The sequence below is a fragment of the Plodia interpunctella genome, chromosome 13, assembly GCF_027563975.2.
Source record: "Plodia interpunctella isolate USDA-ARS_2022_Savannah chromosome 13, ilPloInte3.2, whole genome shotgun sequence".
NCBI lineage: Eukaryota > Metazoa > Arthropoda > Insecta > Lepidoptera > Pyralidae > Plodia > Plodia interpunctella.
The window spans coordinates 175,318-189,815 of NC_071306.1; the positions used below are offsets into that span (position 1 = coordinate 175,318).

A 14,498-nucleotide genomic window follows, 5' to 3' on the forward strand; every position below is an offset into this window, starting at 1 on the left:
GTTAAGTGTATGAACATAATGAAAAACTACATTTGAAATAGATATTGAATGGAATTTTTATCTATTCTAAGCATTACGCCTCTTGTTTGCAGTATAGCTGAAAGACAATATTTATTCACATTCATAAGTGACATCACAAACTATTTATTTTTTGATAAAATTAATCTACAAATTAATTATTTTGATATAAATGCCAGTGATCGAATGACAGGTGCTTGAGACTAAATCATGGCTGATTTTAGTGAAAATGGAAAATCAAGTGAAAGTAATGTTATAAGCACTCATGTTGATGAGAAATTTAAAGGTTAGTTTGTTTTATTCAATCACCATAGTTAAAATTTATTATAATAGAAACAAAAAATAGGAATGACATTTTTATAAGGTTAGAGCAATTAAAAAGAGAAACAATATTTTCGAACTTACCAACAATTTCTGTCGCCATTGAATTTGAAAAGTATTAATATCAACACTGTATTTATTAAAAGTAGATGACAATTATAACATTAAAAAATTATCATTTTTGTTATCTAAAATTGCTAAAAATATTAATCTAAAATTTAAGAGGTGCTGCATCTATCACTGTACCATTGTGATTTTCCCTTAGGATATTCCCTTAGGATACACTAACGCACAGTACACAATCTCCGCATCTCAAAACGACTGCTAAGAACAGATTTAGATGGCGTTTGCATCTAAGTATTATGTTATTGCTGTCATGTAATTATATATTTTTATTTATTGTGAATATCCACTTAATCAAAACAATAACAGTTATTGTCCATGCCGGGAATGGAAATGTTATGTAAAAGTGATATTATATAACAAGTTATTACGTCTAAGAGTGAAAATATTCTGTAGTTTCAGGATGGGGAGTTCGTCACTCTCAATGTTTGGTGCTGATGGCAGCTCTCACAATCGCCTACAGTTTAAGAGCTTGTATGGGAGTGGCATTAGTTGGTATGATAGAAAACCCTGTCTTAGACATAAAAAATAGCACTGAAACTAACATCAGTGCGATAGCAAATGAGACTGAAGATAGTTTTAATGTGAAGGGATCTGATTACGAAGCTCATGGATTTTTTAATGCTTTGATGCTTATTCCTCCAGTAAGTTTCTCATACCAAATACTAAAATAATTTGTCTTAACAATCTTTGATTTCCTATCTTTGACTATGTTAGTTGAAGAATTAGATAAATTTTGACGTAATTTTATTCTATTTTGATTATATTTTATGCAACAAATTTATTTATATGAGTAGATTCATCTCCAAATAAAGCAGTGAGGGGTTTTAATGATATTCTGTTTTCTAGTATCCTCAATTCGACTGGAGTAAAAAGACCCAAGACTTCATTATCTCTTCTTTCTTCATCGGCTACATGCTGCTCCAAGTCCCGGCAGGCCAACTGGCTCATCGTTTTGGAGCCAGGAGGCTGGTAGCTGGCGCCATGTTCATCAATTGTGCCGCTTCGGTGTTGTTTCCTACAGTTTCTTTCTACGTAAGTCTCACTGTTGTCTTTGCCGTCGATAAGTTATTATTCAAATATCCTATGACATCATCATCTTACAGTTACAAGAAATGTGCATCATTAATTAATTAAAATAAGAGTTAGACTCATGTCACCTTCCCATTACTAGTGGTTTTACATATTGATTATGATAAAATCCAACAGTGCATACCACTTACAGACCAGTCACTAAGGAGACCTCTAAAAATATTCTTTCAATTTTAGGGTGGTTGGATAGCAGCTGCTTCGTTCAGATTGACTCAAGGTCTGGCGCAAGCGTGTATCATGCCCGCTTGCCATACTTTCTTAGGAAAGTGGACGCCACTGGAAGAACGGGGAAGACTCAGTGGCGTGATATATGGAGGTAAACAGACTAATTATCGAGTTATTAATGTAATGAGTTTTATTGAAATACAAATAAGAAGAATACAATTGCCCCAAGTTTAAAGGTTTTTTGCACCGGATAGTTTTGTAAGTACTTAACGGAATCTTTTGCGTATTTTTTCCTTATGCTTATTGCACAATTCTATTATCGTCTTAACTTATGAATAAATATTCCAATTATATTTTTTTCAGCTCAAGCGTTAGGCCCTGTCCTCGGCCTGCCATTGACCGGGTTCATAGCGGCATCTCCCTTAGGCTGGCCTGGGATCTTCCGTTTCTACGGAATTCTAGCTGGATTTTCTGGTGCCATCATTTGGTTTTTCTGCGCAGACAGTCCAGCGCAGAATAAAAAAATTTCTCTTGCGGAAAGAAATTACATTGAAGAGGCCTTGAAGCAAAATGATGCCTGCGTTAGATACTATTATGAATGGTTACTTGGTTACCTTCAAATTGGGAATTTTGAAATATAGTTAAATGCGCTCATCGTATTCTTCTTAATAATACAGGGTTTATTGCTGGGGTTTTATGTGTAAATATTTGCACAACTAGGTGACTTATTTCCAGTTATGTATTAAAATTCAAATAGACGTTATGCTAAATCACCGGTAACAAAAGACGGTCTTGTACTTCATTTCTCTTTGCAGATTATATATATATCTCATGGTTTCAAAAACTGACAACTGACCTGACCAATCCAAGCATATACGTAGAGTTAGTACACGAGTGATAACAGAAAATCATACGTTCCAGAAACGTCTAAAAGTTCCCTGGAGTCGTCTACTTCGCCACCGCGGGTTGTATGCCATCATCATTGCCCATATCGGGAACACATGGGGTCAACTGACCCTATACTCGGAGGTCCCTGCATTTATGGATAAAGTCATGGGCGTCAACATTAAAGCGGTAAGTTTTATCTTCTTTATTAAGTTCAGCAAATACTTTATTAAAGTCAACATTTTCCGTAAATAAATCGGCAAAGCATTGCAAATGAGCACTCTGGTAGCGAAGCATAATCATTAAGAACAAATTAAGTCGTAATTTGCTAAAACATCTTCATATCGACTACAAGCTTTTACCCGCGGCCTTGCCTGTGTACATTTCCCACGAATACAGTTATTTTTCTATGCCCTTTTTATACTTAAAAGTAGGCAAAATTTTAACAAGATTGAGTAAATACAGCGTGAAGAGGTAACTAACAAACTTACGTTCGCCTTTATGACATTACTTAGGATTCTTGGAACGAGCTTTTTGTAACAAAATGTATACGTATGTATGTATTATACCTATGAGAAAACAATAAGTATTAAAAAGTTACCCGAACTAAACTCATTAAATTGGAACTTTACTTTTACTTTGACGTTAGTAGTTATTTAAGTAGTAACAATTTTTATTATAATTTTTGTACTTTCGACACTTTACTTCTTTAGCATAATATTTATATCCTGATATTGGTTTCGATGTTCTATGACAAAATTTGTAGGGGATCTTTTTTATGAATTACCTACTAACACAAAGAATTAATTGTGAAATACTTTTTCAAGATCACTAATAAAAAACTGGGACTATTATTATAATGTTAAAAAAATATGTGTAGTTTTCCAATGTGTTAACTGAACTTGATTAATTATACATAGTTATACACGTGCTACAAACGTTAAAATCTAGTACGTACAGGACGATATATATTTATTTCTCTTTAACATTAAATAATTATTTTACTTTTAGAACGGCTTGCTGACCGCTTTACCATTCTTGGTCATGTTCATCAACAACTTCTTCTTCGGCTGGTTATTCGATATGCTCATCGTGAAGAAATACCTCAGTGTTACGTGGTCGAGGAAACTTGCTAACTCTATTGGTAATGTTCTATCAATGTCTACACAATCTAATACATACATACAGTGTGGTTTTTTGCTTTTCCTTTCTTCAGCCGTTAAGTCGGAGTTTTGGATCCGCTTTACTACTTTTCTTTTTTTTCTTTGCACAGACTCCAACTTCAACATTAAATTTCTTGTTACAAAAAGTTAGACAAAGTTGGAAAATTTTAATTTCGTGTCATGTATTTCAGGTAATTTTGGATCAACATTCGGACTAATTGTGTTGGCATTTTATGGTCAGAATATCTACATGGTGGAGACTATCATGATAATCATTTGCGGCTTAAATATTGCTTCTCATTATGGTTTTCTGGTAAGTTCCGTAATATATTCCAAAATTAAATTGTATGGTAGATATTTTTGTTGCCTTAGCCCTGATGTTATCAAGAGCATCGATGCCGATGGACCAGAAAAGGGGAGGTTAATATCAATAATGATAAAGGTAAGCACTTAATTTCACGCATCAAAAATATTCAACGCAACTCTTATGAAACAGTTAGTAGGAATGGATTTGGTGAATTTATTGGAGTTTCGACGAATGTTAATGATAAGTGATGAATTCAAATAAAATAAACCCGTAGGGTATGTTATGATATACTTATACTATACTGTTATAACGTACCTATACCTATATACTACTCGTGTATCAAATTTCATCGAAATCCTTTCAGTAGATTTTGTAGAATTGAGTAACAATCAGCCTCACTATACACATCCATAGTGTATGTATGTTTTATGTCTAAATAAAAAAAAAAGAAAAGGAAATGTCGTGAATTAAAGATTCTTCCTCTACCGTCACTATATGTATATGAGCTAGCAGTATTTGTGAAATTAAATTTAAATCGACATGAACACGTAACATCAGCCCGCAATAGTGACAAACTCAGTCATATACACAAGACATATACATATAAACAAGACAGCAATGTTTGGTGCAAGTGTTTTAGGCATTAGTAATAAGATATTTAATAAGATGCCCAAAGATATAAAAAACTTAAATAAAAATATGTTTAAAAAGAAATTATTCGGTTGGTTGTGTGAAAAATGCTATTACTCTGTTACATGATTTCTAAATGACATATAAATTTAGACTACCAGCATCAATAGTATTTGACTTTTTTTTTCTTTCTGTGGCTTACTAAATTATTAACTATTAGACATATTTATGTCTATGTAATATTGAATTTTTAATGTGGTGGTTGATATTTTACCTATGTTATGTTATGTTAAGGTTTTGGTTTTTTTATAATGCTCTATAATAACTATGTATTTTCACTATTTTATTTTATGTAATTTTGCATATCTGCTTGAGGTAAAATGTATAAGGGACATATTATTATGATCTGAACATTTTATACCTACATTTTATGCAAATAAATGAATTGATTGATTGATTGATTGATAACAATTAATTTTACAATAACTTTCAGGTGAACCACATAGACATTTCGCCCAACTTCGCCGGGACTATGATGAGCCTGAGTAACTTCTGCTCCAACGGCGTCGGCGTGCTGGCCCCGAACGTGGCTGGACTGATCCTTACTGATGTTGTGAGTCCTTTTTCTACTTTTTTCAACCCATTGCACCGTACGGCACTCAAAATCCGCGCATTTTTCGGCCGTCACTGTCAGTGCCTCCACACAAAACTGTGACTTTTAGGGGCAGCTTCCGTTTCCAGGCGACAAAATGTTGGAATGATATACCACCGCCAATTAGATTCTGTGCCACAATAAATTCATTCAAGCAACAATTAAAATCTTATTTATTAAATATCCAAAAACGGAACAATCCAACAAGTCGCCGGTGACGGTCGTTGTCTAGAAATCCTTAATTAACGGACCATTACTGAATCTATTGCTTTAATAGTACATATTATATTAGCGTTTGTAGAATCAAATAAACAGTTTATTTATTTAACTATCTACCTATGTAGTATCGTATATATCTCACTATATTACTGCACTCATGTTTCGCAACAGCACCTACTTAGTAGTAAGGGCTCCAACTGAAAATCAGTGAATTGCTCCTAGAGTAATAACATCACTGAGTTGTGGCCTGTTGAGATCACTGCAGCACACACACCCATAATCACATTTTGTACTTACCCACGTTTTGTTTTTTTTTTATCTTCATTTTCTTTTTTTGTTATTATGTGTGTGTCTGTAGTTTTTTGAATAAACCTTATTTCTATTCTATACTAATGGTACCTTGGGACTTGGGTCTCTGTTGATGTGCCGTATTGACTTTACTGATTGGACTATCTATAATAATTTTCACCATTCGTTGACCATGACTAATGTATTATTATTATTATTACTTTACATAGATCGCTCTGTATACATATGTTTGGGCAAAACGGGAAGATGGTAATAAAGTATATAGTTTTTTATGTTACAAAATAGTATAATCAATAAAAAAATTGTGAAACAGACAGAACAGATCCACGACATAAGTTTCATAATTTATTAAATTCTTTCAGACAAGCATATACTTATGGAGGAAGGTATTCCTCGTCACCAGTGGTTTATTCTTCATAACAAACGTCATGTACCTACTGCTCGGTACGTCAGAACTCGCTGATTGGAACGAACCTGATCTTCCGAAGGCTGACGAAGAAGCAGATGCCATGATCAAGAAAAATGGGAATAAGTAAATAATTAAAAAAGGCAAAGAGCAACATCGTTATATTAAAATAATTTATTTGTATAATTTAATTAGTAGACTAGTTTTAAGTAATTTTTGACGTCAATAAGTGATGTACTTATGTCACCCTAAGTTGATATAAAGTATTTAACTATATATTCTATATTTCTTTTAATTACCTACCTATATAAGTATTTTGATTATATTTCAGTAATTAGTAGATACATAATTTGGATAAGCTTTCTTTAGTATGGATGTTGAATATAGACTGCAAGAGTGATTAGTGTTTAAAAATCCGTTCTATTTATCACTGTCAACTTTGACGTTAACTTTAACTTGCGCAGAAAAATATAAAGTACGCCATTTTGTTTGTTTCAAATATAAATATATTGATTGGACACGTTTGCGCGACGAGACCCGCAGCGGGAAATGGGAAATTGAGCTAAAGATGAGAAAAAAATGCGAATTTGAATCATATATGTTTACCAGTCTTACAGAGTAGGTACGCGATAAAAAAATTACCGAGATTTTACTATGAATTTAAAGCGGGCGAAGCCGCGGGCAAAAGCTAGTATGTAATATAATTTAAATTATCTGGAATTGATTTCTGTTTATGTTCTCATGTTTTAAATGTATGAAATAATAATTTGTTAATCGTAAATTTACTTGTATTGTGCATTAAAAACATTGTATCACAGCATGGCCATTAAATCAATAATATCACGATTCCTTTCCACTACATCGGTCCAGTTATAATCGTCCGTTTTTATCCTTCTCTGAGAGTATTTCCATTTCTATTGGGCTGTACACTGTAATACAATAAAAAAATGTATTTAATTTATATCTAGAAACATTACAATGAGCTAGATTCAGAGACAGACAAAATGTACCTTTATTGCCTGTTATTATTTTAAAAAATTTTTAAGACATTCATAAATTAATGTTACCTGAGTTATTCGGTCGTGTCTGGACTTTACTTTTAATCTCCATTTTGTAACTCGTAGCAAATTTGAAAAATATGAGATTGCAAACCACACATAGTGTTGTTAGAAAGAGAAATAGATTTTTCCAATTATGAACACCGCTCTAGAACACAATAATATTGACATGTATAACATTCACGCGAAGAATATTTCGTTCGATGATGATTATTAAAACAATATTTGTAGATTTATAAAAAAGAAGCTATATGATTGTATACTTGAAATGTCAATGTATGTTTGCATATGATTATTAAACGTTATTTCTATTACTTCATAATTAAGCAAGGCTATTCGGGAACGGACAAAGATGTGATACTTACGACATCGCTTCTAAGAATGAATCCAGAAATTAAAGGGTAGAAAGAACCCACAACACTCGCAAAGGTGGTGCACAACATCACAACGTCGTCTCTGTACTTGTCTGTAGCATCAGACATGTTCTCCTGATACATTTTAAACAAATATAAATTATAAATTTTTGAGGACTACGACTAAATAAGAAGATAGTGATAAAAAATGTTTGCAATTTGTAACCGCTTCAGTACTAGACATAATGTTGCTTTTCAATCATTATTGTGAATGTCAAGTATTGTGAACATATTATGTATTATGGTTGAGCTACGCGTCCCTGGCTGTCCCATGCGTCAACTCGTGCGTCAACTGCCAGAGGGAACTGGTCATCTCGTTTCTCATATATTTTCATGTAAGTTAATTGTGTTTCACATCGATATATATATATATATATATATATATATATTATAATCAGCACTCGGATCACAATCATGTTTTGATATACCTTTTGAGTATGTACATTATGTACTTTTATATATTATTAGAAAGAAAACAAAACATTGTAAGAAACAATAAAGGTAAGCCGATCTGGCATGATAGGGACCAACACTGTTCAAATGAGTTTCTTTCGGCATTTCTTCTCAGCAGTGGTCGTCCCGAAATGCCAGTAGTTTGTAGCTTGTGAGAAATAACTATAAATATAAAGATTGACGAGAAAAAGTGCCTGTGAAGGTTTTGAATAAATGATTTGAATTTGAATTTGTAATAATCTTGATCAAATCAAGGTAGTTTTTATAGTAATCTATGTATACGTACCAAAAACCCAAGGTACTGAAGTCCGAGAGCTGCTGATATCACCAACAGTAACACAAAAGCTGATACTAGAGAATCTGGTACGAGGGCAGATAGTGTTGGTAAAAAGAGAAAAACTGCTGCACCTGAAATTAAGATGTGAAAATAATGTATAACAGCAGTAAGGAACCAGTTCATACTCGTATATAGGTAGTATTATATATAGTAGGTGTATATGAAGACTGGTTACTAATAAAGTTGACAATCTTCCTCGGATTGACCAGCTGCCTGCTGAAGCTCATGTCTTCGTAGGTGTTGGGCACGAAGCACGCCACGAGCAGCTGAACTACAGGCTTCATGATCATGTACGTCACCCACAGTATGGCAAATGGTACAGCTGCCCAACATGCGCTCTGCAATTGACAGATTTTCTTATATTCTTATTTCATTTAAGTATAAGAAATAAAACATAATGCTGTTACAAAGATTGGATATTTTGGGAAAAATTTATGTTACTGCGTTTTGGAAGTCGGCAGTAGAAAAAAAAATTGAATAAAGAATTTTGATTTTTGAAAAAATAAGTTATTTTGGTTTGACTATATACAAATATCATATATATTTTTTTCTAAAAATATTGTTTGAATTGAAAAAATATATGGAATGTTACATACCTCTCTTAGTGTGAGTCTAAATATCCTCAAGAACAGAGGCACATCGGTTAAATAGAAAATAAATGCCGTGTTACTGAAGACATGGGCAAAAGCGATTCCCCAAAATTGAGGTGATTTGAAGATTTCTCGCCACGAGACTGTATTTTTCTGGAAGAAAAAAAAACATTGAAAAAAATACTGGCATCAAGACACGTCGGATAAGTATTAGAGAAGATACACAATTGATAGGGATGCTCAGCGAATTAGTGGAGAGTCCTTTGTCCAGCAGTGCGACACCGTACACTAATAACAAAAAGGTATGATCAGTAAAGGAATATTCCACCCATATTCAAAATAATGGTAGACTATGATATTATTTAAGTAATAGGATAAGAATTGAGCTAACTGAACTATATAACGGTGACCAATGATAATGTAAATAAACCACAAACCTTGTTGCTACTAGTAACCACGGATTCTAAAAACTCCTTCTCGGATTCTCCCAAGGCCGGGTGTTCGTCGGGCGAGCTGGCGGTCAGCGCGAAGGTGATCACGGCCATGGACAAGGAGATCATAGCCAAGCTGTAGTAGATGAGCTCCCAGCCTAGCTCCTCTTCAGAGACGCGGCCCGCCACGGGCAAGCCGATGATGATGCCGAATAACACACCTGAAATCATTCAAAAATCAAATCGATCAAAAAACTTTTATAAACATATTTATTACATAAATCCTGTATTTCATTACATAATATGATTAGACTTTAAAAAATGTTTACAACACATTTGATTTAGTGTAAGTACTGTATGTAATTGTTCTGCTTAAGTAAAGGTTGGGTTAAGTAAAAGATTGCCTCGTAAAATGGGAATTACATTTCTCCAAAGCTAAAACCGTTTTAAATTTAACCATTTTAATTAATTCGTCTGGCGTTTCTCAACAATGGTTCTAGCACGGAATTACAAAATTTACTGGCCTGTTGTACAGACCACGAATTTCGCAGGCTTGCTAGCGACAACTATAATTTATGCTCTACAACACAAATAAAAGCCCCCAACTGTCCTACGAAATATGCTAAGCCTATTTTGTCTTTGCATAGAATCATGGAATAAATTTCAATGCAATTGAAATTTATTTTGTAAAACATACCTACTCTCATATTATAAAAGCACCCTTGGAAATATTTTTTTTTAATTATAAGTGATATAAATTGAAAGAAATGTACAGAAATTATAATAATCCTAATCTTAATTTATTATAAATGCGAAAGTAAATTTGTTTGTAACCTCTTCACGCTTTGTCTACTCAACCATTCAACCGATCTTCTTGAAATAGTTTGAAGTACGGAAAATTACATAGGGTACTTTCATATCGCTTCCATGGAAACCGCAGGCAAAAACTAGTACATTCATAAAGTTGAAAAAAAAAACAGTGGATGCAAAAGATGCGTTGTATAATTAATTGTGTCAAAAAGAAAACTGTAGTATAGGGCAAAAAGGGAATAGGAAGAAAGGGTTAGGTAAGTAAACTCACCACCATAAACTAACCAGCTAAACTTGTTCCTCTCATCTGGTGGCAGCCACTTCTCGAGTAGACATCTATTTGCTGGAGACAGCCCGCTCTGCGCCATACCCATGAACAGCTGCGCGCTGAATACTGCTGAATAATCACCCTGAAAATTCCAATCCCAACTTATATTGTAAATGTGAAAGTAAGTTTGTTTGTTACTTCTTCACGCATTATCTACTGGACCGATTGTTATGAAATTTGGTACACGGGTAGAAAATAACCTGAAATAACACATAGGTTAGCTTTTTATCCCGAAATTCCCACGGGAGCGAAGCCCCAGGGCGCAGCTAGTTATGAATAAAAGCGAGTGATTCCAAGCACTATTTTCTATCAATCATATAATAACTTTCAATAATAAAATCTCATTAAACTATAGTGAAGCTAGCTACCCTATTGATAATAGTAGGCATAGCCGCGCACAGTCCGCCGCTGACGGCGAGGACGGCGGTCTGGATGTACCGGCCACCGATCCTGCGCAGCCACAACTCAGCCGGGACGATCATCGCGGCATAGCCGAAGAAGAACGCGAACAGAAATATGCCTTGCGTGGACCTGTCCCAGGTGTGGATCTGGAATTGTGAGACTGTTACTTTATTATTTGATTCAATGAAATACGGCTATGTTCTCAAGATTACCTTTTAATTAATCTACCCATCATCCACTAGGTATGATAGATACGGGGCTGAACGTGGACAATTAAGGCCAACCTAAGACAGAAAATAGACGCCTTTGAAATGTGGTGATGTGGTATTGACGGCTGGACAGATCGTCGCACAAACACCTCTATCTTGCAAGAACTAAAAATAAAAAGCGCTAATCGTCTGTCTACAGTCTGTCTGCAACGTATACTGATACTTCGGCCATGTTGCTCGTAGGGATGGCAACAATTTGGGACGCCTGATAGGAATGTGGAAGTGCCAGAGGTCGGAGCCCCGTGCGGTGTACAGACCAGTATCTCGGCAGCTGGATAAGCCTATTAGCGCTGCAATACATCACTATATGTCTCACAGATAAATATTCTTCTTCTGTTTTCTAATATAATGTAAATTTAGATATTCCTTTGTTTTAAACTGATATAGACGATATGCCTATTCAAATACAATTAAAAATTATCTCTCCTTTGTTTTCGCTGAATTTCTACAATTGATAACTTGAACAGACGTTTAGTTTCAAAATATTTCAATCTTGACATTGATAACAAAGATAAAACTAATATGTAAATGTAGCTAGTTATTACAATAACAACATTTGTTTATCATAATAATTTGTAATAAAGTTTTCGCTGTTATAAAAGCTTTAAAATGGTCACTCACTTGTAATTATTTATCGTCATAGTTTTGATCCCTGACCTTGTCATTTTCCTTTTCCTCAGTAACAAAATATAATTATCTAAAATCGATTCAGTAATTCTAGCACGGAAATCTATACACGTTTATTATTTTAATGTTTATTGCAACTGCAATATGTGTAGATCCATAAATTAATTTAACAACAGTCTTCGTAAGTTGATGAAGAAATGTTGTACCTTTATATAAGTATCGTTGAGCCTGCTCTCGTCAGTGAGGGCCAGCATGGTCGCGCCCACGCTGCCCCGGTGCAGACCCACCACTATCGATATCACAATCATGTACAGGATTTGTAGATGGCGCACGCCGATTTTGAATTCTGCAGAATATCAAAAGAATGTGCCAATGAACGGATGTTTAATGAAAATTGAGACTTGACAGCATTTTCTGCAAATGTTTAAAACTGATAGATGCAAATGTAAACGTTTACAAATTATTACGTTAATTTTGTAGCTGGTAAAAGATCTGTATCTTTTACCGGCTACATCACATTAACATAACATTCTTTTAACATCACATTATAATAATATATATATATAGGGAATAAATTATAGGTATTTTTCTCTGTCTCAATATAACGACAAATGAACATAAGGAAACAAAACAAGAGATGTCAAGTACTAGCACTGGGTACTCAAATTTTGAAGGGAATAGTATCATTTCGATTTTTTCTGTCATAAAGTTAGAACAATAATAATCTGTAACAATAAGATACAAGGAAACTATACAGTATTTATTTAAAAATTGCATTAGTATTTTTCGGATCCCAGGCCCTAACGTCAGCACTAACTGGGTGAGTCGTGAGAAAATCATTACTAAATATAAAAGTTAAATGATTCAATTTACAGAGGTTGAAGACTAAACATAAGTAATAGACACAATGATCTAGATATAAGTAGGAAATAATGTGAAAATCCGCTGGAGAGATTATAAGACTGTACTCACTGTGCGGAGTGACATTTTCGTATTTCTCCTCAAAGCGATATTTCAGGAACTCGACATCCATCGTTCAGACTCACGGTTATCTTCGGTCTGTCTGCCTGTTTGTTCTGTTGCCAGAGATGATGCTAGATAAGATATCTCGTTTCAATTACAATAAAGTAATTATGAAAACTCGATGCGGTTCCGTCTACTGATTGCATCTTTAGGTTTTCCAGGATCTTATCATATCTTTTGTTTTGTTTGGTTAATTATACATATATATATAAGTATATATATTTTCCTTTCATCAGCACTTGATCACAATCATAATATATTTCAGTATACCTTTTGACCATGTACTTTATTGTGTACTTACATGTTATATTACTGATAAAAAATTATACATAAATTTATATTTAAAATATGGTAAGCCCTTCTGGCATAATAGGGACCAACACTGTTTGAATGAGTTTCTTTCGGCATTTCTTCTCAGCAGTGGTCGTTCCGAAATGCTAGTAGTTTGTAGCTTTGGTAAACATCATTTAATTTAGATTATGACGTGAAAAAGTGCCTGTGAAGGCCTAATTTCTGAATAAATGATTTGATTTTGATTTTGATGATATGTTGTTTTCATGCTGACGTGGAAGTAAAAAAAAACGTAGAATATTCAAACTACTTCTGTTTCAAATTGTAAAATTATATTAAGGAAATGTGAAAAAAAATTAAGATTATTTTCATAATCAAAGGCGTTATTCGGTTAATAGTATTATATTTTATCATAGGTTTCTATTTTCACTGACTTTTCTAAGAATTAGTGATACAGGAGCAGTAAGCAATTCATTAAAAACTGAGGAACCCCAAATATAATAAGGTAGGCTTTACAATTTTTATTGTTGTGGCTACGAGAATTATTTGTCACAAAAAATGTTATTTGAGGATGAAAAAAAAACCCAATTGAGGAGAATTTTCAAGTCCTGTGATTTATAAGTGTTTATTTTATTTATCATTAATCGAGTGTATGTGTACAGTGTGAACTGATTGGTACGGTTTTAAGGTATCACTTTTTTTATTAAGATTAGGTATACAAGTGATTTATATAGATAAAAGTCGTGACCTAATGTAAAAAAATTGCTCTCGGATCTCATAGGTATTTCTATGAATTTTTGATTGCAAAGTTGGAAAGTAAACTTTTAAACTGACAGTGTGAGAGAGTGACACATAAAACCGAAAGAAAGGTTTTATGTGTCATTCTCTCACATTAGGTTTGTCTAGAAAAGATTTCTTAAATTTTTTGAATGAGCTCATCATTGGCCTTTACGTAGACGAAATTATTTTGTACGTATGCTCACGTACAATTAGCAAATTCTGTATATTTTCCCCTGAGAAATTACTTGTGGACACAATGAGCATTTGCTATAACATTTATTCCAGGCGTTTTCTGAGTTTAAACGAATATAAATACATACAACATCGCACCACAATGCTATCTCTATTTGGTCTTACGGAGACAAGGTTAAGATTTCTACTAACAACTAAATGCAT

The 14,498-nt window shown here is 33.7% G+C and overlaps 2 protein-coding genes across 3 annotated transcripts; one reads left to right on the top strand and one right to left on the bottom strand.

The window, feature by feature from the left end:
- The first annotated feature begins 194 nt into the window (after positions 1–194).
- Positions 195–6,566, top strand: LOC128674848 (putative inorganic phosphate cotransporter). 2 transcript variants are annotated; one of them, XM_053753793.2, is made up of 10 exons: positions 195–304; positions 865–1,106; positions 1,312–1,497; positions 1,732–1,870; positions 2,083–2,300; positions 2,641–2,793; positions 3,616–3,748; positions 3,959–4,080; positions 5,198–5,317; positions 6,247–6,566. In XM_053753793.2, the coding sequence occupies exons 1-10, from the start codon at positions 229–231 to the stop codon at positions 6,418–6,420; spliced, it is 1,563 nt and encodes a 520-aa protein (XP_053609768.1). In that variant the 5' UTR covers positions 195–228; the 3' UTR covers positions 6,421–6,566. The 2 variants fall into 2 exon arrangements, with proteins under 2 accessions (XP_053609768.1, XP_053609767.1); XM_053753792.2 differs by having other exon boundaries at positions 196–304; positions 859–1,106.
- A 490-nt stretch (positions 6,567–7,056) lies between these two features.
- LOC128674849 (putative inorganic phosphate cotransporter) lies at positions 7,057–13,125 on the bottom strand. Its single transcript, XM_053753795.1, has 11 exons — positions 12,981–13,125; positions 12,215–12,354; positions 11,079–11,258; positions 10,654–10,792; positions 9,579–9,793; positions 9,148–9,294; positions 8,727–8,889; positions 8,501–8,622; positions 7,714–7,836; positions 7,358–7,496; positions 7,057–7,219 (listed from the first exon to the last, which is right to left on the bottom strand). The coding sequence occupies exons 1-11, from the start codon at positions 13,039–13,041 to the stop codon at positions 7,161–7,163; spliced, it is 1,488 nt and encodes a 495-aa protein (XP_053609770.1). The 5' UTR covers positions 13,042–13,125; the 3' UTR covers positions 7,057–7,160.
- Between the last annotated feature and the right edge of the window lie 1,373 nt (positions 13,126–14,498).